General features: G+C 45.5%; 1 protein-coding gene across 3 annotated transcripts in view; it reads left to right on the top strand.

Annotated features, from left to right (window-relative positions):
* The window catches only part of NMT2 (N-myristoyltransferase 2), a 63,348-nt gene that overhangs the window by 28,692 nt on the left and 12,268 nt on the right, over positions 1 to 22,388 (top strand). For 2 of the 3 annotated variants that reach the window (XM_036097029.2, XM_036097031.2), the window contains exons 2-9: positions 3,187 to 3,322; positions 7,513 to 7,657; positions 11,035 to 11,153; positions 11,254 to 11,345; positions 11,467 to 11,583; positions 12,934 to 13,104; positions 14,277 to 14,385; positions 21,794 to 21,964. In XM_036097029.2, the coding sequence (XP_035952922.1) occupies positions 3,187 to 3,322; positions 7,513 to 7,657; positions 11,035 to 11,153; positions 11,254 to 11,345; positions 11,467 to 11,583; positions 12,934 to 13,104; positions 14,277 to 14,385; positions 21,794 to 21,964 (1,060 nt within the window). The remainder of the gene's footprint in view (positions 1 to 3,186; positions 3,323 to 7,512; positions 7,658 to 11,034; positions 11,154 to 11,253; positions 11,346 to 11,466; positions 11,584 to 12,933; positions 13,105 to 14,276; positions 14,386 to 21,793; positions 21,965 to 22,388) is intronic. The other variant, XM_036097030.2, reaches the window with a different exon arrangement.

Here is a 22,388-nt window from a genome sequence, read left to right as displayed (position 1 = left end):
ATCTTCAAGCTCAGAGATTCTTTCCTCAGCTCTGTCCAGTCTACTAATAAGCCCATCAAAGGTACTCTTCATTTCTCTTACAGTGTCTTTTATTTCTATCATTTCTTTCTGGTTCTTTCTTAGGTTTTCTGTCTCTCTGTTAATGTTGTCTGTCCTTTCATGCTGTCTGCTTGGTTCCTTTGAGACCTTAGCATATTAATCATAGCTGTTTTGAATTCTTGGTCTGATAATTCCAGCATCCCTGCCCTGTCCGATTCCGGTGCTTGGTCTTTTTTCCAACTGTGTTTTTGGCCTCTCAGTACACCTTACAACTTTTTCTGGATAGCCAGACGTGAGGTACCAGGTAAGAGGGACTGCTATAGGCTGGCCTTCAGTAGCACGGTGGCAAGAGGTGAGGGCGTGGGGGTTCTGCCATCCTGCACTTGGGCCCCTCCCAGCCCTTGGTGAGCCTGTGCCTCTGGGCTCTGAACTTGCTCCTGTTTCCTCTGTTTTCTTTTCCCCCCTCATGTGGGACAGGATGCTACCGTGGGCTGGGTTTGGCTGTTTCCCCATGTCAGTTAGGCTCTGGTCGACGACTAATTTCTTCTGGGGGCAGGCCTTGTTGAGAACAGAGTGCTCTGGCTCATTTCAGAAGGGTCCCTCTTCCCCTCCCACTGCCGGAAGCATGGGGGGATTTTTGTCTGCTGTTTGTTCTGGGAACCTGACTGCTCCTGGAGGTAGAACTCACCAACGTGTGGGATTCCCCTCGGATTGGACCCCCCCTGGTCCACATATAGGCCCCAGCATTGGGCAGTCACGACTCTGGTTTTCTTACCTGAGCACCGCTGCCGTGGAGGTTTGCATTCCTGAGCCTTTTCTCCAGGAAGCCCTGTATTCACCTGTCTGGCCAGTCTTGGGGCCAGTCTTAGTTTGTCCTGGGTCCTTGCCTTTCCCATGAATCTGAGAGGAATTGTTGACCAGAATTGTTGACCAGAAACTGATTTACTGTTGGTGGAGTGGATATTGGTACAGTATTTAGTGCAGTAATCTTAATTATCTACTAAAAGTAAAAACGTTCGTGCCCTTTGATCTGGCATTTGCACCTTTGGACATACTGGCATGAATGCATAAAGATGTAAGCATTTTTTAAAAAAGATTTTATTTATTTGAGAGAGAGAGTATGAGCGGGGGGTGGGATGGGAGAGAAGCAGACTCCCCACTGAGCAGGGAGCTGGACGTGAGACTCGATCCCAGCACCCCAGGATCGTCACCTGAGCCGAAGGCAGATGCTTAACCTGAAGGCACCCAGGTGCCCCTGCAGCAGCATTTTTTAATATAGGGATGGTTAAATAGGATATATTTACACAATGGAATGCTCTCTAGCTGCTAAAAAGAAATGAGGTAGCTCACTATATCCTGACATGGGAAGAAGTCTAAGACACATTGTTAAGTAAGTGGAAGGAGAAAAAAAGCAAGTTGGCAAATGGTATGTTTAAGATACAGTTTTTGTTTAAAACTTACTCACAGTGAAAATGAAGGCGTGCTTAGAGAAGAAAGAGAATTTTGGAAGAATATGTACCAGAAAAACCACTGGTTGCCCCTGAGGGACAATGTTATGAGGCTGTTAATATATATATATGTTATGTATCAGTGACATTTGTGTCTTGTCTGATGCATACATATCTGATAACTAGGCAGAGAAAGTAGGTAGCAGCAGATACAGTTCATTGAGGGCAATAGAATGGAACTGATTGTTTCCATCACTTTTCCCTACATCCAGGCGGTAATGCAGTAACAGTCTCTGAATTTTAACTTCCCTTCTGGGAATACTGTGGTAGTGTAGACCCAAGTAACTGGAAATTGCAAATCTCCTGGCGTCTCTTTCGCTCTTTCAGGGGGTGACAGCCATAAGATGACAAGAGTTCCAGACAAATGTTTTACCAGTGAACATTTTTTTTCCACGTAGAATTTTTTATTGTTAATTCTTCTTGTTAAATGATTTACCAAGGAAAATTTCCCCTTCTGCAGAGAAGCGGTTTCTTTGGTTCTGTTGTGTTGAGATTTGTGGTTTGTTGTACCCAAGAGATGTTTATAATGGAATTTTTTACAACACGCATCTCTCCCTTAAAAGGCTGCCTAAAAAGTAGGTTAGCGGAGCCGTGGTTAAGGGTGAAAGCTACTTGACTTCCATTATAAAATATGGTTTCTAGCTCTAGTTTTCCTGCTCGAATGCTGTCTAAGCACCTGCAGTGTGACGTCGTGTAGACTAGTCAGTCTTCCGAGTTCCTTGTCCTATTAACTTCTCATCTCACTTTCATTTCCCGCTTTACATGCCATTTTGAGTTTCTGGATCTAATCTCATCATGTGCGTGTGGAGGGCGGGCTTCCCACGCGACACCAGCAGAATTCTCATTTAACTCCATTCTGCTACCGTCCTCCCGGAGGTAGCATCAGATTGCCCGGGGCAGGGGTTCGGTCCTACAGGACTGCTCCCCACCCCACGCTGCCCGCCACTTGAGACACCAGTCGCAAACCCAAGCTGTCCCCTGTACTACTGACCAGCCAGGTGTGTATCAGAGGTTCCCAAGACCCCTTGCTCAGATTCGATTGATTTGCTGGAACAGCTCACAGAAGTACTAGAAACATTTTCTTTACTAGATGACTGGTTTATCATAAAAGGATAGGACTGGGGAACGGCCAGGTGGAAGAGATGCCCAGGGCCAGGTGCTGGGAAAGGGCGTGGAGCATCCAAGCTCCACTCTCCCCGAATCTGTACAAGGAAAACTCTGTTTTTCGAGGGTTTTATAGAGGCTTCATTACATAGGCACGACTGATCAAATCACTGGCCATCCTGCTGCCCTCCCCTCCTCCCTGGAAGCTGGGGGCTGGGAATATAAGTTCCAGCCCTCTGGTCACAGGGTTGGCACTACTGGCAACCAACCCCCATCCTTAGGCACTTTCCAGAAGTCACCTCATTAACACAACAGACATTTTTAAGCTCTTGTCACTTAGGAAATATGTATGAGAGCTATATATTAGGTCGTCTGAATGATCACATCTATACGTTTCTTATAAATCACAGTATCAGGCATCCTAACCTAGTTCTTTTTTTTTTCTTCCTGGGTATAATTTGCGTTCTTCTCAATGATTAATTTTATATAATGATTTTTTTTGTTCTTGTTTTACCCTCTGTGAATTTCCTAACAGAAGTCCTGGAGGGGATTTGGGTGCCAAAAAGAAAAAGAAGAAACAGAAGAGAAAAAAGGAGAAACCGAACTCCGGAGGCACCAAGTCAGACTCGGCCTCTGATTCGCAGGAGATTAAAATCCAGCAGCCTTCCAAAGTGAGACCCCTGTTTTATTTTAGCCTCTGTGGTTCCTCCTGCATGTGGGAGCTGGACTGTAGGGCTCAGCGCCCCCGGGGGAGCAGAGGTGTACTTAGGGCTTTGCCGGGACCGTGTGCTGGAAGGCGCTCGTCCCTGGCGGGCATTTACAGCCTTCCTGACGCTGATGTTCGTACCTAAATAACCAAGAGGTACAGACCGCATTTTTGTGTGTATGTGGATACGACCTGCATTTTTCCTTTTTCTCAAAGAGCGCATTTGTATGTAGATTGTAGTGATAGAAGTCAGTCTCCGCGTGAGCTTGTTAGGTGTGTGTTGTTGTTGTTTTGAAGTTACGCTTAATATTTCATTACTTTTGGTTCAGAAGATATTCACATTTTAATTTTTCTGGGTATCTGTCTAATTACCTGAATAGCACCACATGATCTGGCAGCAGATTCCCACCGGAGCAGCCATGGGTAAGTCTTATGACTTTGAATCCGACCAGTTGGCTTCTCGGCCATTCTTACATCCCATTGCCGAGGGTGGGCCGTAGCTCCTGACGTTCCCGCCGGAGAAACAGCCCTCTGAGACCCAGCCAGCAGATGTGGTGGGCGGATGGCCGGCCGCGCGGGGTTCTGGTGGTGCTGATGGCAGCCCACCCCCCCCAGCCTTCCGGGGGGCCGACCCCGGTCACCCTGGCGGGGAACACAGGCCTTGTGTGCGGGCCACGGGGGACCACAGGGCCCTCTCCGCGCAGGAAACTCACAGGGCAAAGGGGGTGGCGTTAGAAGTATGACGAAGCCCGGATGATCCTGATGGTTGCAGCTCCACGTCAGTTGTCCCGGGGGTCGTGGTGTGGCCGAGGGGCTCGGTCCTGGCCCTGGCCACGGCCCACGAGCTGTGTGGGTGCCGCGCTCTGCGAGCCTCTTTGCTGTTAGATCCTGTCTGTTAAGTGGTCTTTATAGTCTAAAGCACTGTATATATGGCAAGTTTCGCGGGGTTGAAATTCTTTTTCTTGCACACAGTTGACACTGTATCGTGGGAAGTGGGTCTTGCAGGCAGATTTTGGTGGTGGTACTGTTTTACACGTAAGACCAGGGGTCACTGAGAGGATACTTACTTTGCCCAATTCTCCCTGACTGCCTAAGTGGGGTGAGAAGAAAATGGGATGTTCCCCCCTTGCTTTTCAGCTCGTCTCTCAGGTAATAAATACTCTATCCACTGTACCTACTTCCTGAGGTCACTCATATAAGGTACACCATCTACTCGCAAGACGTTTTTCCCATTTCTCAATGTCGCTTCATTGGATAAATGCGGTGCCACTTATATGCGGTTCTGACCCTCCGTATTGCTTCTACCATCACCATCAGCTTGTACCCCTCGCCGCACCCCCCAGTGACTTTGAGCCCTTCCCTTACTTCTGGTCACTTATGAGAAACTAGAGCTAGCCAAGGCAGGAGGAATGGCTAGCATGTACGTAGAGAAGTTGTTTTCTTTTTTAATTGAGAATAAATAAGAATTGTGTTAATGTGGGCCTTTGTCCATTGCATTTTTTTAAACTGGAGCTTCTTTCCCTTACACAAGATGCTAGCTCTAAATAACACTGTAAATTACAGTGGGTTGTGTGTAGAAAATATTATTTTCTGCCCTCAGGAACCAGAATAAGATGACATTTGTCTGGATTCTTTAGACTTCTTAGTGGTGGAGGACTTGGACATCTTTCCAAGATACTAAATTTAGAAAGTAAAGGGTAAAGTTACATACAGTTGGAGCTTAGTAGTCCACGGAGGAAAAGAGGTGCGCCTGACTTAGGGATATGGTAGTGGGAAGCTAACATGGGGTTGATCCGCGTTCTCACCTTCCCTAACACTAATTCATTTCTCCCCAGGCGGTGTTGCTGTGGAAAGTAAATGGATAGGTTTAAGAATGTATCATAGCTGAATTTTCCTTGCTGCTTTGTCACCATGGATTTGAAAATTGTGCTTGCTTTTCTCTACTTTAAGAAAGCACTTAAAATAGTGATCATTCAGATATAAATATTTCATGAATGGTCGTTTTATGTAAAGACTGCTAGTCAACCTGATGAGGCTAGTTAGGTAGGGTTGAAACCACTCTGAGGTCTGTCTTCACGGAGTTGGGATATCCTTGGCTCCTTTGGAACAAAGATGCTGATTCATGTTTGCTGCAAACTAGCTAGAGTTTGGTATATTTGTGATCAAGAATTTAACTCCAGAATTAGGAAAGAAAAATTCCCATGACAAATTCAGTGCAGGCTTTGTGGGTTCAAATTTGCCTTTTTAAGGATAAATGGGTACATGTTCAAGCATTATTAAGTTGAAATATGCTATGCTCCGATTTCTCTTTAAGTTGTAGGTCTTCTAGTAGATTGCCTTGTTTAGGGGTTCAAATGGATGTAAATTTCATTTTGCTGGAAATCAGTTACTCTATGTTGGAGGTTCAGAGCAAGAATCTTAAGCAAACACAGGGAGGCCTATATTAAATGAACTCTGTTTTGTAGTGTGTCACATGGGTAAAGCTTCCCAGGTTAAAGGATTGGCTTCAGACCACAGACGTTAGATTCAACGTTGACCAGAAGTCCAGAGCTACTATTAATAAACCAGCGAAGGTCGATAGTAGCTTTTCTTTGCGCCCCCGGTTTGTTGGCACACAGGAAAACCAAAGGGCTCCGAAATTCTTGTTCACCACTTCTGAACTACAGTGAAGAGCATTGTTTGTGTGGCATCAAAATTCTATTTTTTTTTTTTTTTTAAAGATTTTATTTATTTATTTGACAGAGAGAGACACAGCGAGAGAGGGAACACAAGCAGGGGGAGTGGGAGAGGGAGAAGCAGGCTTCCCGCGGAGCGGGGAGCCCGATGCGGGGCTCGATCCCAGGACGCTGGGATCATGACCTGAGCCGAAGGCAGACGCTTAACGACTGAGCCACCCAGGCGCCCCTGTGTGGCATCAAAATTCTAAAACTAATAATTCTGCGTACTGAAAAAAACTCCGTGATTTTCCTGTTCAGCCCTAAGTGGAAAATAGAGGCTCGCTTTCCATGTGGGATTACATTATCTGAGGGACTTTCCAAAAAAAGAGCTGGGGAATCTTCAGAGATAAGAGGATATTGGCTTCGAGGAAGGAACTTGAGATTGGAAAGGTATTGTCAATTTTCCAGACTGAGAATATGTTTTACTTAAAAAGGTTAGTTTCCAACACTTGGGTTGGGGAAAACAGGCTGTGGTTGCCAAAGATCTAAACTCACAGAAGAAACTGTTCTCATTGGAAGGTTTGTCTCTGGAGGAACATCAGAGCTGGGAGAGGGCAGGGTGTGGTCCTGGTGGAGGGCATTCTTAGAGATTCCCTTTCTTTTTTTTTTAAAGATTTTATTTATTTATTTGAGAGAGAGAATGAGATAGAGCATGAGACGGGGGAGGGTCAGAGGGAGAAGCAGACTCCCTGCTGAGCAGGGAGCCCGATGTGGGACTCGATCCCAGGACTCCAGGATCATGACCTGAGCCGAAGGCAGTCGCTTAACCAACTGAGCCACCCAGGCGCCCTAGAGATTCCCTTTCTTGATTAACTTCCTTCCCAGCTCAGCACTCAATTCTCTTTCCTTTTCCTTTTCTTTCCCTTTCCCCTTTCCTTTCCTGCCCTTCCTTCCTTCCTTCCTTCCTTCCTTCCTTCCTTCCTTCCTTCCTCTTTCTTCTTCTTTTTTCTTAATGGACTAAAATTTCCCTCATCTGCCCGGTTTCCATTCTAGCAGTTACTTCCTTTGGCCCCACATTGCTACTGCAGGGCATAAACCCCAGCAGTGAACCCGAGGGTATGCCTGACGGGCTGCCGCGTGCTGGTAACGCATTGGCGCGTGTCCCTCCTCTCTGCTGCTCTGCCCGGATGAGTGCGGGTGAGGACCCTCTGCAGATAGGGGGCACCCTGAAGCCAGGGGTGGTCGGCTTTACTTCAGATTTCCCAAAACTATCAAAGCCCCGTTAAAACTACCGAGCTATCGTTACCTTTAACATAATGTGTTTGCTTCTATTTTAATACCTTAGCATCCTTGAGCCCGATCCCTGACCAGGCTTAGAGGAAGCTGGTTGGTTTTTTGGTGTTGTAGGCTCCAAGGCAGATGGCACGTGTGTCTGCCCCAGGTTTGGGAGCGGTGGCCGCTGCCTCATTTTTGTGTGTGTGTGTCTTTGCTGTTCTAGAATCCCAGCATTCCAATGCAGAAGTTGCAGGATATCCAGAGAGCAATGGAGCTGTTGTCCGCGTGCCAGGGCCCCGCCAGGAGCATCGATGAGGCTGCCAAACACAGATACCAGTTTTGGGACACACAGCCGGTACCCAAATTAAGTAAGCTCTTCTGCCTTTCTTTCTACCCCCCCCCCACTCACAAAAACAGCTGGGTTAACAACAAACAAAAGAAACTTCCATAATTTCCATAATTTGTTTTTTTATCACAGATTAGCAGTGTACACAAAAGTCCTGTTTTTCTTCTTAAAATAGAAATATTGGGTAGTGACACTGGCTTTCAGTAGACACAATTTTAGAGTTTAATTCCTCTTCCTATAGAAAAAATCCAACTTCTCCCACTTGAAACCTTAGTGTATGAAAAACATATATAAAAGACAGAGTCTCAGGACCTTTTTTGGTCCTGAGCTCCATGGAATCGTTTTTCCTCTACATAAATTTTTAGCAGTCTCACATCTCACTTACTCCAGAAGACACAGGATATTTGCCCTACTAGATCTTCTTGAAATGGAAGGTTTTGTGCTGCTCAGCAGTAGGGTCCCTCACACTCACCGCCGGCGTGAGTTACTAGCAGCCGAGAACACCACGGCACAGTAAGGGGCTCGGGCCCCTCGGGCGCGCTCCGGGGGACACCTGGGGCGCATGGGCATCTCGGCAGCAGGCCTCTCCCCTCAGCGCTGGCCTGCTCCCTCACGTGCCACTCAGACTGTTCGCCTCATAAGTTTCCATAAACATCATTTAACTCTTCCCCTTTCCACAGTAGAAAAGGTGATGATATAAATGCACTAAAAATGGGGCGCCTGGGTGGCTCAGTCGTTAAGCGTCTGCCTTCGGCTCAGGTCATGATCCCAGCGTCCTGGGATCGAGTCCCACATCGGGCTCCCTGCTCAGCGGGAAGCCTGCTTCTCCCTCTCCCACTCCCCCTGCTTGTGTTCCTGCTCTCGCTGTCTCTCTCTCTCTGTCAAATAAATAAATAAAATCTTTAAAAAAAAAAAAAAATGCACTAAAAATGATTATGACTGCATTAAAAGCTAAGCCTGCTGCTTTCTCTTATCCTCCTATGCAAATAGATTATAATTACTTTCTCTGTTCTTCTTTCTTGATTGTTCGAGTTCCAGAATCTGTGTAAGATAAAGGATTGTCATCCAGATCTCTTTGTAGTCCAGTTATGTACAAATTATCCATTTTATCGCATAAAAATCTGGGAACAGTCCTTGTCTTTGCCCTCAAATAATGGTTTTCAACCTTTTTGAAGTTCCTGCTCCTCTCTCCGCCGTATCCACCCCACGTACCTGGAAAAAGCACGGGCTTGGGAGTGGGAAAGATCGAGGAAAGCGATTCTCCTCACTTGTTTTTTCCTTCAGGCTCTAGAAATACACGTGTTTGGTCGTGGAGGAAGACTCCCTAGAGTGAACTTAAAGGATTTTAAATGCCGTTGAATTGAGTGGCCATTAGAGAAAGGGATGTGGGTCTGTTGATCCAGATGTATTGGGTTTAGCTGAATGCTGCTTGGCAAGCTGTTGGTGGCTTTCAGGTCACAGCCCCGGGGTCAAGCAAGCCGCCTTGGACCACCACACATCTTTGGGAAGATAGCCGGGGTGCGCCACATTTCCCTGCTCAGCAGAGAGCCTGCTTCTCCCTTTCCCTCTGCCTGCCGCTCTGCCTACTTGTGCTATCTCTCTGTCAAATAAATTTTTTAAAAAATCTTTAAAAAAAAAAAGGTGATTAAAAAAAATAAATAAATAAAAATAAATAAATAAAAAGGTGAGGCCAAAACCTGTACCTGAGGGTCATTTATTCAGCAAATACCTGTTTTTTTTTTAATTCTGCTTCTGTTTATTTATTTATTTCTTCTTTGAGGTGTAACTGACATACAGCACTATATTAGTTTCAGGTGTCGAACATAACGATAGGATGTTTGTGTACCTTGTTAGATGACCCCCACGGTAGGTCTAGTTATCACTCCTCACCACACCGACTTACAGAATTTTTTTTTCTTTTTTTTTCTTAAAGATTTTATTTATTCATTATTCATTTGAGAGAGAGAGAGAGAGAGAGCGCGCGCACAAGTGGAGAGGAGAGGCAGAGGGAAAGGGAGAAGCAGACTCCCCACTGAGCAGGGAGCCCGATGCGGGACTCGATCCCAGGACCTGGAGATCATGACCTGAGCCGAAGGCAGACACTTAACCGACTGAGCCACCTAGGCGTCCCCAGAATTTTTTTCTTGTAATAAGGACTTTTAAGATCTGCTGTCTTAGCAACTTGCAAATACGCAATGCAGTATTATTAACTATAATCACCATGCGGTGTGTTATATCCCCAGAGCTTACTTGCTTTATAACTGGAAGTTTGTGCCTTTTGACCCCCTTCACCCATTTCACACTCCCACCCCTGCCAACCACCAGACTGTTCTCTGTGTCTAGGAATTCAGAATTTTTGTTTTTTTTAGATGCCACAAATAAGTGAAATCATACAGTATTTGTCTTTCTCTCTCTGACATGACTCACTTCACATAATGCCTTCAAGGTCACCAACGGCAAGATTTCATTCTTTTTTATGGCTGAGTAATAGATCAATGGTGAATGTGTATTGCTCAGTGCCAGGCGCTGGGGAACATGGCGGGGAAAAAGTGAAGGGAAAGTAGGGTACAAATGGTGGCCAGGTGGGGATGGAGGGAGGGCATCCTCCAGGTAGGAAACAGCTTTAGTCAGGGAAAGATGCTGTGGGAAAGTGATGTGTAAGCTTATGTCTGCAAACACGCAAGCAGCTCGCCTACGGAGAGCAGGGGAAGGGCTGTGAGAGCAGAGGGAAACCCCAGACGCGTGAGCTGGGGCCGGCCTGAGGGGGGTCAGTGTGGATGAAGCTGGAGAGAAAGGCCAGGTGGGCAGCCAGGTGGGCATCAGCCACACGCAGAGGACTGGGTTCTATCCCAGTCACACTGGGAAGCTGTGGAGAAGGAACTGGAAAAGGGCACCTTTGTGGAGATCACTGGAGACGTGGATGACTTCAGCTGCATTGTCAGCAGTCTGGAAATTACTTGTAGGTGTTGCTGGGAGGGGTCAGAGGTCACCATAGCCCTCCCCCCCCAGTCCAGGTTTTTGAAATGCAGAATAAGAAGAGACTTCCCCAGGCTGTCATCGGACCTAAGCTGTCCACTGTGGTGTAGTGCAGTGGATCTGTCAAGTAGGGGCTGAGGCTGAGAAGTCACTGTCATGTCCTAATACACACCTTGTCATTGCATGAGAAAGGATTGCTCCTTCTATTTAATTGGTGAGATAGCAGCTCTTCTCCGCCACCTAGCTACCTTGTCTCCCTCCAGAAGTAGCTGAAACGTAGCATATTTTCAAAGATGATATGAAACCCAAGTCCCCTAGAAATGATTTCGTTTTCTGTGACGGACCATTTTGGATCATCAGAATGCTTTGTCCTTGAATATTCTGTCTTTTTGTCTGTCTTTTTTCTCCTCTGCTCCTCCCCAGATGAAGTCATAACCTCTCACGGGGCCATTGAAGCGGATAAAGACAACGTGCGTCAGGAGCCCTATTCCCTGCCGCAGGGTTTTATGTGGGACACCCTGGACTTGGGTAACGCCGATGTGGTGAGTAACACTCTGGGGTTCAACACGTGCCTTCGCACACATTACTTCTGGGGGGCGGGGTTTGGAGCACCATAGACCAGACACTTGCTTGGTCTTGTAGCTCAAGGAGCTGTACACGCTGTTAAATGAGAATTATGTGGAAGATGAGGAAAGCGTGTTCCGTTTCGACTACTCGCCCGAATTCTTGCTGTGGTGAGTCTGGCCGGCTGCTGGGGGGTGCCCCGGGCGTGGGCAGTCGGGGCGGCATGCCTCGGTCTCCCTGGGTTCCTGGACACTAACCGCCGCCTGTTTTCCTTGCCTGCATCCGCTTCAGGGCGCTGCGTCCCCCGGGCTGGCTCCTTCAGTGGCACTGTGGGGTCCGAGTGTCTTCGAACAAAAAGCTAGTAGGGTTCATAAGTGCCATCCCAGCAAACATTCGGATTTATGACAGGTACCTATTACAGCTTGTCCATGCCGGCTTTGATGTGTTGTTTTTCCAAGAACTGCAGTTACAACGGGCTTTGAAAAATCACTGATGCAGATTGTTGATCTTAGGGGAGGTTGTGGGTGGGTGGGGGCGGGGGTTTGCAGGAAGGAACTCTACTTTCTGCTCGGTTTTGCTAAATCTAAAACTCTTAAAAATAAAGTTGATTCAGAAACACGGACCAGTGGAAAACTAAAGTTGATTTAATAAAAAAAAAATTGGACTGCAAACAGCAAAAAAAGGACAGCTCTCTCTCAATCTCGTCAGTGCACACACACAAATACGACGTATACATGTATATATGTATGTATCAGAATAAAAAAGCTATAAATGGTTTTTTCAGATTTATTTCTGGAGAAAAAAATTATCGTAAAAGATCTTGGAGAGATTTTTAAAAAATCTTTTTATCCGTAGGATAACTATGTTGCATTTTTGCTCTGGGTCTCTAGCCCAGAAAGTCAGAGATCTTGTGCAGAGTGGGACTGTGTACTTCCCAGTGTATTGGTTAGTTTCTTTGCTACTAAAAGGCATTTGATGTCAGGGAGTCTCTGTGCCACATGGGATGCCTGCATATGTAGAACCGGAGCGGGGAACAGGCTTTGCAGCTCTGGAAGGTTTACTGTAGCTCAGAAGAACACCAGCTCTCGTCTGGTCAAGGCACCTCTCAGGATCCTAGGAATTGCATTATACTCCAAAGCGACATCTTACCAGATTGTGCAGCTGGGTGACCCACTTATTGTCCTAATTGCGTACATGACAGAAAAAAACAGATGTAGAAACTTTGAGGCACATCTTACCCGTTTTTATTTCTTTTATTTTTTTTTAATGATTTTATCTATTTTATTTGAGAGAGAGAGACAGAGATATCGAGAGAGAGCATGAGTGGGGAGGAGAGGGAGAGGCAGACTCCCCACTGAGCAGGGAGCCCGATGCGGGACTCGATCCCAGGACCCTGGGATCATGACCTGAGCCGAAGGCAGAAGCTTAACCGACTGAGCCACCCAGGCTCCCCGTCTTACCCGTTTTCTAAAGTGAAAACTTACTTTAAAAAAAAAGTCTTAAATTTATTTAGGACAAGGGGGTTTGAGTCTCCATGGCCTAGAGTTATGATCATTTTAGCAGGGGATTTGGAGACCAGCATATCCATCTGAACTTGTGAAATGTCTAAATGATGGTCATTTGTTCTTAAATATTGTGTTGAAGGAGGGGGGGATCTTTCGGTTTCATATTCTTTGAAATGTCATGGGTGTTGTCTTTTTTTTTTTAATGTTTTCGTCTTACGTTCCCTCCGATTTTTGACCTCTTTCTCTTTCTTAGTGTGAAAAAGATGGTAGAAATCAACTTTCTTTGTGTTCATAAGAAATTGAGATCAAAACGGGTAGCTCCAGTGTTAATTCGAGAAATAACCAGAAGAGTGAACCTGGAAGGGATTTTTCAGGCCGTCTATACCGCTGGAGTGGTTCTTCCTAAGCCGGTAGCCACTTGCAGGTAACAACACCACACGCTCACCTCTTGCCCCCTTGCTCTGTTGCTACCAGTTATTCTCACGTGTAACTCAGGGATTTGGGTTTACCTGTTATTACATAGTTTGGTGGCAGAGGGGGGAGACCAGACCCAGGAACCACTGTGTCCAGTGTTCTTTCCAGTTTGCCATAGAACCACTTCGTGATTAAAAAAAAAGCCAGGGGGTGGGGGGACTCTGCTTTTTAACATTTACCTGCTAATGATGCTGGTTCTGTATTCCTGTGTCCTTTCCGTTGGAGAGACCAGCACTGCCTCTCCCTTGGGGAATTCGGGGCATTGTGATCTTGAAACATCCAGCCTGCTAGCATTTTCTTTCCTTCCAAACACTCAGGTTTATACCAGGCCCTGCCCTGGCTGTCAGGGAACTGTCCCAAATGCCTGATAAACACCAGCTGAGAAGCCCAAACAAACCTGTTTGCTGAGAGTAAGAAAAGGCTTAAGCTCTGTTTTTTATGACTTCATCTGTTCTTACCAAGCTTTCAAAGGTTAATCCAGGGCAGATTTGTGCCTGGACTAACCTGTTGTAAAGCCTCAGGGTTTATCTCTCTTGACTATTTTTGCCTCAAATAAGACGAAAACTTATGAAAGGTATGAAAGGTAAACTGCAAAACGACTCTTTCCGATTAAATTATTCATAAATAACCTGAACAAATAAGACTTCGCAGGTATGTTTTAATACAAATCATCCTAGTACCTAAACTGGAATCACTGAAGAAATTCAAGATAGTTTCTCAAAAAGTTGTTTTCTTTGGTGTGCATTATATAAAAGCGACAGCTACTAATTTAGGGGGGATGTGTTCATGTTTTTAAACTTTTTGGTTTGCTTCCTGTAGAATTAGCAGTGGTCATTAAATACTTGCAGACTGGGCATTTTTTAACTTTATTTACAATTTTGATTGCTCTTTACTGAAAGAGATGAAATGTCACAGACTACAAAGGAACATAAGGAAAGTAAGGATGTATTTTAGATGTAAAAACCAGCTGATAAAATAATTATGCAAGAAGAGGGCTAGCATCCAGCCCTGCACCGGGGGCATCACTAGTGTTCGTTAAATGCTTCTATAACTGGGACAAAGAGTAAAAAAACTGGTAGGGTTAGAAACCAATCAGGTTTTAAAACCTTTATTATATTCCAGATACTGGCATCGATCACTAAATCCCAGAAAACTGGTAGAAGTGAAATTTTCTCACTTGAGTAGAAATATGACTTTACAGAGAACAATGAAGCTCTACAGACTTCCGGATGTAAGTAAGAATGTTCTGCAGTTTTTCAAAGCTGTGACCTTAACTAAAGCTTTTAATGTAGAAAAGAGTTATTTGCAAGAGTCTTAAAAAACCAGCTCATGTGTTGGAGAATGTGAATATGTCGCTTTTTGGAACTCTGGGCTAGGAAAAATAGGGGAGCTCATTTGGAAACACCAGTTTTTTTTTGTTTTTTGTTTTTTAAGACTTTTAAGTCTTTAGTTTATGGTTGGATGGGATTGAACTCAAGATATGTAAGTTTTGAAATTTCGAGTATTTACCATTTGTTACATAAGAAGGAAGAAAACTTGGGGCTTCTGATGCTATTTTAACACAGAGGATCTAAGGAATAAGGCTTACAGTGAGAGACCAAGGAGAGGAAATAATGTTTCATTAAATTACCATCTTTTTAGGGTCGCCTGGGTGGCTCAGTTGGTTAAGCATCTGACTCTTGGTTTCAGCTCAGGTCGTGATCGCAGGGTTGTGGGATCAAGCCCTGCGTTGGGCTCTGTGCTCAGTGGGGAGTCTGCTTGAAAGATTCTTCCTAAGCCTCCCCACCCCCTCTCTTAAATAAATAAATAAATCTTAAAAATATATATATTTTTGAAAGATTTTTATTTATTTATTAGATTGAGAGAGAAAGCATGAGCAGAGGGGAGGGGCAGAGAGAGAGTGCAAAGCAGGCTCCCTGCTGAGCAGGGACCCCCCCCCCCGCCCCGCCCCTGACGCAGGGCTCCATCCCAGGACCCTGAGATCACGACCAGGGCCAAAGGCAGACACTTAACTGACTGAGCCACCCAGGTGCCCCCTCAAAAAAATATCTTTTTAAGCTAGTAAATTCCCAACATGACAAGTTGTCTCTTAATAGAGGAAAAGTTACATGTGCTTACCATTGTTGCCTTTATTTGAGGCTTGGATGGTGTGTTAGTTGTCTCTTGCTGTTGTGATAGATTCCCACAAATTTAGCAGTTTAAAACACACATTTGTTTTCTCCCAGGTTCTGTGGTTCAGGAATCAAAGCCCAGCTTGCCTGGGGCCTCTGCCCCAGGGTCTCTCATGAAGTTGCCATCAAGGTATCCACTGGGGCTGGGTCTCATCTGAACACTTGACTGGGGGTGGGTCCACCTCACATGGCTGTTAGCAGGCCTGAGTTTTTGCTGGCAGTTGGACCGAGAGTTTTAATTCCTTGCTGGCCATCAGCCTGAGGCCTCCCTCAGGTCTTCGCCAGGTGAGATTCCCCATAGGGTAGCAGCTGTGACAACATGGAGCTTGCTTCATCAAAGCCAGTGAGGGAGTGAGTCTACAGAGAGAGCCGGCTAGCAAGGTGGAAGTTAGAACCTTATGTCATCAGTGCTTGGAGGTGACATCCAGTCACCATCGCTGTGAATGTCACTGGTTAGAAGCAAGTCCCAGGTTCCACATTCAGGAGGAGCGCAAGGCTGTGAGCACCAGGAGGTGGCATCACCGGGGGCCATCTTAGAATCCGTCTGCCACAGATGGGATCTTTCGTTTGAAGTTTTGATTTCACCAGAGCTATTCTTTCTCTTGGGTTGTTAGAAAGTAGTTTCGTGACTATTTTAACTTGATTGAGGGATTCCCGTGGAATGTCACCATGTTCGTCTTGAACACGGGGAGGGCTTCACCTGCAGTGGCCTTTCTCGGTGCGGTGGACTCCACTACCTCCTTTCGTCTTTTGGCCAGTTGTGTGTTTACCAAGTACATGTGAGTAGCTACATCAACGGATGTATTTTTTTCCAGTGATAGACAGGAATCAACTGATTTCTGACCTTAGGCAGAATTTCATGAGGAGAAAAGTGGAGGCGAGGGAAACCAGATGTGGGAGAGATCAGGACCATCATTCTGGAGCTTTGTAACCTGGCAGAAGGATCGGAAGGCCTCGGCTTCCCTTCGGTCTTAACTGTTGTTGCAGACGGTGGGGCTCAGACTAATGAACCCACCTCCTCTGAGGCCAAGGAAGGAGGGGAAATGTGAACCAGAAGAGAAGAAAATAAACACCGCAGACAGCATGAGAGAGTAGGGTCCACAGGACCTGGGGAGGGGGCGCCAGCCCCTCATGCTGGAGTGGCAGAAGGGAAGGTAGGTGTGTGGAGATGTGTGCACGGAAGACGTTCAGAGAAGTCACACTAGCAACGTGACACTGAATACTGACTGGCCAGGGCTTTTTTGATGCTAGGGGCCAAGACCCAGAGTGACCCGAGAGGGACAGGCACGTAGAGGCACAGGACACGGCTACGGCGAAACACGCCCCCTGCAGGCCTGTCCGTTCTCAGCCGCCTCCTTGCGGTTGGAGACTTGGCCATCCAGGAGCGGAAATTTAAAAACTTCAGGCGTGCCCACTTTTTTCACTAGGGGCTAACGCTCTTCTGTGGTCTCCCCGAATTTCAGTTTCTTGAGCCTGAAGCCATCCAGCTTGTGTGTAAGGAAGGCGCCCACTTCCATGTAGGTTTCCTAAAATGGGATGAAGGAGGAGTTTTAGTACCTGTCATGGGTTTATTCAGGGTGATCAAACTTTGAGCTAAGAGTATTTTTGACTTTTGTCCCTCATCCTTTATGTTTTTACACAAAAATCGATCAACTCAGGTAACAGTGTTAACAAGTTGGTAATAAATCCCTGGTCCGGCACTGGGAGTTTTTTCCCCCCAATAAAGTGAAGTTTACAAAGTGCTCTCACATGTGTATATATATTCATGTTACTCTCATGACAACCTTTCAAAGCTGGTGTGGCCTGTCTGCATTTTTCAGATGAAGAGATCAGGGCTTACGCAGTTTGACACTTAGACACGGGCCTGTCACTAATAAGTGGGGGACTCGGGATGCACGCCCCGAACATCCACGTTCCGCCTGTTAGATCCCTTTGCTCCTGCCATCACCTCTCACACACCCCCAGGAGGCAGCGTGGCCCGGTCCCACCGGATGTTGCGCCACACGGTCACTAGAGCGGAGGTGAACGCAGGAAAGCATAATCGTCAGGGGCCGAATAGCGCTCGTTGGCGTGTTCCAGTCTGCCTCCCTGCTTTTAAGTCCTGGGGAAGGAGAGAATAATGAAGAGTAAAACAATGAGGAAAAAGAGAGGGTAGAAGAGATGAGAATACAGATATTAGAAAATCTGGAGGGCACCCACCGAGCCACCTGGGAGTGTACCGTTTGAGTTAGAAGCTGGACGGTTCAGGGGCGCCTGGCCGGCTCAGTCAGTAGAGTGTGCGACTCTTCATGCGACTCTTGATCTCAGGGTTGTGAGTTTGAGCCTCGTGGTGGGTGTAGAGATTACTTAAAAATAAAGTCTTAAAAAAAAAAAAAAAAGAAGCTGGACAACGTAGCATGTGCTAGACAATGGCCTGCCTGCATAGGGGCCCAGTCGTGTGATTTAAGAACATTTTTGTACCCTTAAGCGTAAAGAACTTTATTGCGTACAACTTTTGCTCTCTGGATCAGTCTCATCTTCTGATCCATCATTACTGTTTCTGCGTACCATGCCTGCTGTGGGCCTTGTTTGTGGACTTCTGAATATAAAGCGTTAACATTATTATGGCCAGCGTTGTGCTAGACACCGAACATCCATAGTCTCAACTATTATTCAGAACCGTCCTAGGAGGGCAGGGCATTCTCCCCGTTTTATGGAAGAGAGCAGTGAAATTGCTCTGCCCAGATCGTCATCTTCTTGTTAGGAGAGAACCACCCAGGGCCCACACCCCCAGCCTCTGCTCTCTGCAATGCTGAGGTCTCCCCAAGAGTCATGCCCTCCCCTACCTTGTAAACATTGGTTTGTTTTAGCTTGCTGTTGAGCATTTTCTTTTTCTTTTTTTTCTTTTGAAGATTTTATTAGAGAAAGAGAATGAACAGGGAGGGGAGGGCAGAGGCAGAGGGAGAAGCAGACTCCCCGCTGAGCAGAGAGCCCCACACGGGACTCGATCCCAGGACCTTGGAGATCATGACCTGAGCCGAAGGCAGATGCTTAACCGACTGAGCCACCCAGGCGCCCCACTTTTGAGCATTTTCAAACAAAGTTGGAATTTTTTTTTTTTTTTGGTCAGTGCTCTTAAAGGTGAAGGAATTTAAAGTTGGCAAAAAACTGGAGTCAGGTTCATCTCCTGGGGTCCTTCCACAGTGTTGCAGGAAGGACGTGCTTGTGAAGACGTGCAACATTTAGTTGCAGTAGATGCTTTTTTTTAATGATTAGTGTCCTGCGGCTGCTTTTTAAATCAAATCCCCATAATCATTGCTTACATCTCTACTCTGGAATCTTGGCTCTAAGACAGTTTATGCCACATAGTTTGACAGAGAACAAAACGGCTTCTGTTTTTTAATAGATCTCTGAGCCTTTTCCCCATATGCATTGATAAGCAGATTTTACACATATTTCAATGTACAGAGAGTCCCAACGAGTCACGTCTGCTAGTTGGACCCTGGGAAAGTGAGTCTGGCTGAGATAATAGAGTTTGCATATGAAATGTAAGGCTGTCTCAGTCACTGGAAATGTCTTTTTGTTTTTTTGGAATTCTCTGGAAGCCACCTTTCTTTTTTGGGTTATGCCAAAACTTACCATTTTTTAAATCTAGGCTTAACATTTCCCCACCTCTTTTGAAGACCGCAGCTGTAATTGGAGGGTGTATTTTATATTTTAAAATGTATTTTGTGCTTCTGTTAATTTTTTTTTTTTTTTTTGGAGAGTGTGAAACTTCATGATACTAGAAAGAAGCACGTTTAGGCCCTGAGACACACATTGTGAGTCAGCAAAAGTAAACATTCTCCTCCTGTTTTCTGGGATCTTGCATTTTTTTTTATAGCTGATACAGTCTGATGTTCTCTTTTAAAAAAAAAGCTTCTGTAAAAAAGCACTTCTAGGGCTTATAAATTGCCCAGTGTGTATACTTTCTGCCTGTTCACCCAAACGTACTGTTCCATGGAGTTTTCCGTCTCCCACTTCGACTACCCGTTATTCTGACTTTTGGAGACCTGACACAGCAGTTCTCAAAGTTGGTCCTGGGACCCCTGAGAAGTCCTGGAGTCAAGCCCGTTTCGGGGGAGCGGGGTCTGTGACATCAACACTATTTTTATAATAACAGTGAGACATAAAATGCGTTTTTCGCTTTAATTACCCTACAGATGAACTGTGACGTCTACGAGAGGCCTTCTGGAATGTGTGCTCCTGCATTTTTTTTTTGTTTTAAGATTTTCTCGGTTTTAATTTCTAATACGATACGTGCGGGTGGATATAACCCACCTTTGCAGAACTCGCTGGGAATACTCCGTGTTTAAGAGGGGAAAGGTGTCTTAGACAAAAATATTCAGGAACTGCTGCTTTAAGGGTGTCTGCTGGGCAAAAGATGTTGATTTTAGTGATTTTGCAGGATAAATACTCACTGAGGGAGAATATTGCTGCAGAGGAGTGTTTTGGTCTAGAAAGAAGTTGGCAGGCTTGTTCTTCCTTTCTGAATGTCCGCCTAACACATGCACTATCCTATTGCTTGCACTAATGAATCTAATTGCTTGATATCATTGTTCCTGAACCAGCAACAAAAGAAAAAGCAGTTTACTATTGAGCAAGGCTACTTAAGACTTTATCGAGGTCATCTGCATAGCAGAAAACCATCTTTGTAAATGACTTTTTAAATACATTCTTTCTGTATATGTAGTTTGGTTTTTCCTGTTAGCATTTAGAAATGTATGTTTGTTACCTTTTCCTGTATTTGGAAATCACCTACGTTCCATCTTGCCATGAATTTGCAGTATAGAAATGCTACCAAACACTAAACTTGGGTCAGGGGAAAGGAAAAAAGAATTTTTGCCTGGCTTACATAAAAGTGCCAGGCCCAGGAAGTGTCATCTTTGAAGAACTGACCCTGACTTTTTTCCCTGTCTGCAGCCTTCACCGTACCTTACTGTGTAAATGTGGTTCGAAACATAGGCATTCATTCATTCATTCATTTCATTTCATTCATTCGCACATATTCGGGCTGTTATTACCCTTCTTGCTTGAAGGGTTAAGCCTTGGATGGAAGCCAGGGCCTGGAGATTTCTCGTGCTTTGGCTTTGTGATCCACAGAAAGGCTAGAAGTACGAGTTCTCTATTAAATGTTCAGGGCTTATCTTCTCTCGATGTGGACTAGTAAACTGTATTTTAGCTGAATTACTACATCTTTATAGATTACATAAGTCATAACAGAAAGGACATTGGGTCTGTAAATACAAAGAACAGATCTCTCAACCCCCCTCCTAGCCCCCACCAGTCAGTGATCAGTCAGCATTCTTTGTCACGGACCCCAAGAGACCTCGGCACAGCTGCTAAGATGGATCAGAGCCAGCACTCAGCATGAAACCTATTTTCCACCTTAGGCTTATCTGCTATGCTCCGAGTCTGGGGGCATGCGGGAGTTGTCATGATCTATTTTTAAAGGCAGTATTTAATTTTAAAGCATTTAAAAATAACTTAGAAAAGGTAGAATAGAACTATTTATATACAGGTTACTTATTGCTTAAAATGTATCCACTATTTCTAGGAAAAAGGAAAAAAATCAAGCTAACTGGAAAGATGAAGTTGTCTTGCTAAGTTTTTAGTATTTTGTACAAACAAGCACTTGTGGTGGGTTTTCTCACTTCTCGGCTCAAGTGTTCTGGTGTTTGGGCAGTTCCCAGGGAGCTAAGTGATGTCTGGAGCTCTTCTGAGGTCACAGTGGAACAAATCCAAATAGGGACCTGTCCTGACCGTTAGGTTAATTCTGTTCCTAATAGAATACCGTAGAAATTGTGATGCTCTGGAATGATGAATCCAAATGCCTGTTCTAATCACCTTTTTTAATCAAAAGAGAGCAGGGGAAGCCAGGCCTGGTACTTGGCAGCTAGCCATGCACCTTTAGAAAATACTTGGCTGGTCAAATGCTTGCCCTTCCCCTTCTAACCAATATGATCTACTTTTATTTCATTTTTGTTGCTCACAAGAACAGAAGAGCTACAGCCTCTTCACGAGCCATTCAATAAAATCAGTTTCTGAGCTGTCTTCACCTCAACATGTCAGACAGGGCAGTCTCTAAAGCACATCCTTCCAGAACACATGCTCAGATTGCTCTGCCCCGGGGTGGAGGCTGTTAACATGCTTGGCTTTGGCATGTAGATTGGTGTCCCCTCTGGCTTCGTTGGGGCAGCACTGACCCCAGACTGGGCCCACGGATAGAAGGTACAACACATTGTCTAACGTACTTTTACGTCGGTGCTTTTCAAGCTTTTGTGTGTAGACCGATCACTGGGGAGTCTTGGTAAACGGCAGATTCCGTAGGGCTGAGGGGGAGCCACGATTCGGCAGCTCTGACGGGCTCCCAGGTGACGCTGACGTACCCGGCCTTCCGTTCCTCTTACAGTTCAACTTCCCACTTTGTTTTGTGTTCACTGCAACAAGGCTACCAAGACGTCAGGCCTGAGACCGATGGAACCGAGAGATATCCGGGCCGTTCGAGACTTGACCAACACTTACCTGAAGCAGTTTCATCTCGCCCCGGTGATGGATGAAGAGGAAGTAGCTCACTGGTTCCTCCCCCAGGAGCACATTATTGATACGTTTGTAGTGGAGGTAAACATAAGGGGGTTAAGACACTACAGACAAGTATGAAAACACCACACAGCTGAGTCTGTTTTCCGGAGGGATCAAAGAGTGCCGCTCTCTCTCCTCTTTCTCCATGACTCACTGCTTCCAAACCAGATTTCTGCTCCCCCCGATAGAACCAGAATTTATTCTTACAGTTTCCGTTCCTAGAGAAGAGCATATTTTTGCTAGTGATTAATAGGAAATCAGGATACGTTTCTGTTGGTACCTGTGTGATTAATTGCTTTATTCAGTTTTGAAAAAGTCGATTTGGATGGCGTTATCTGAGGTACTTTCCAAAGTTTAATATCTTTGGGTTCTGCAAACCTGGTTTGACCTGAACTGCTTTCCGTTGAGATGGCATAACTCAGCCACTTAACCCTTGTTCAAGGGAAGGAAGGAAAAGTAACAG

The sequence above is a fragment of the Halichoerus grypus genome, chromosome 6, assembly GCF_964656455.1.
Source record: "Halichoerus grypus chromosome 6, mHalGry1.hap1.1, whole genome shotgun sequence".
Lineage (NCBI taxonomy): Eukaryota > Metazoa > Chordata > Mammalia > Carnivora > Phocidae > Halichoerus > Halichoerus grypus.
The sequence above is the reverse complement of the archived record's forward strand: the minus strand, read 5'-3'. Positions and strand labels throughout refer to the sequence as shown.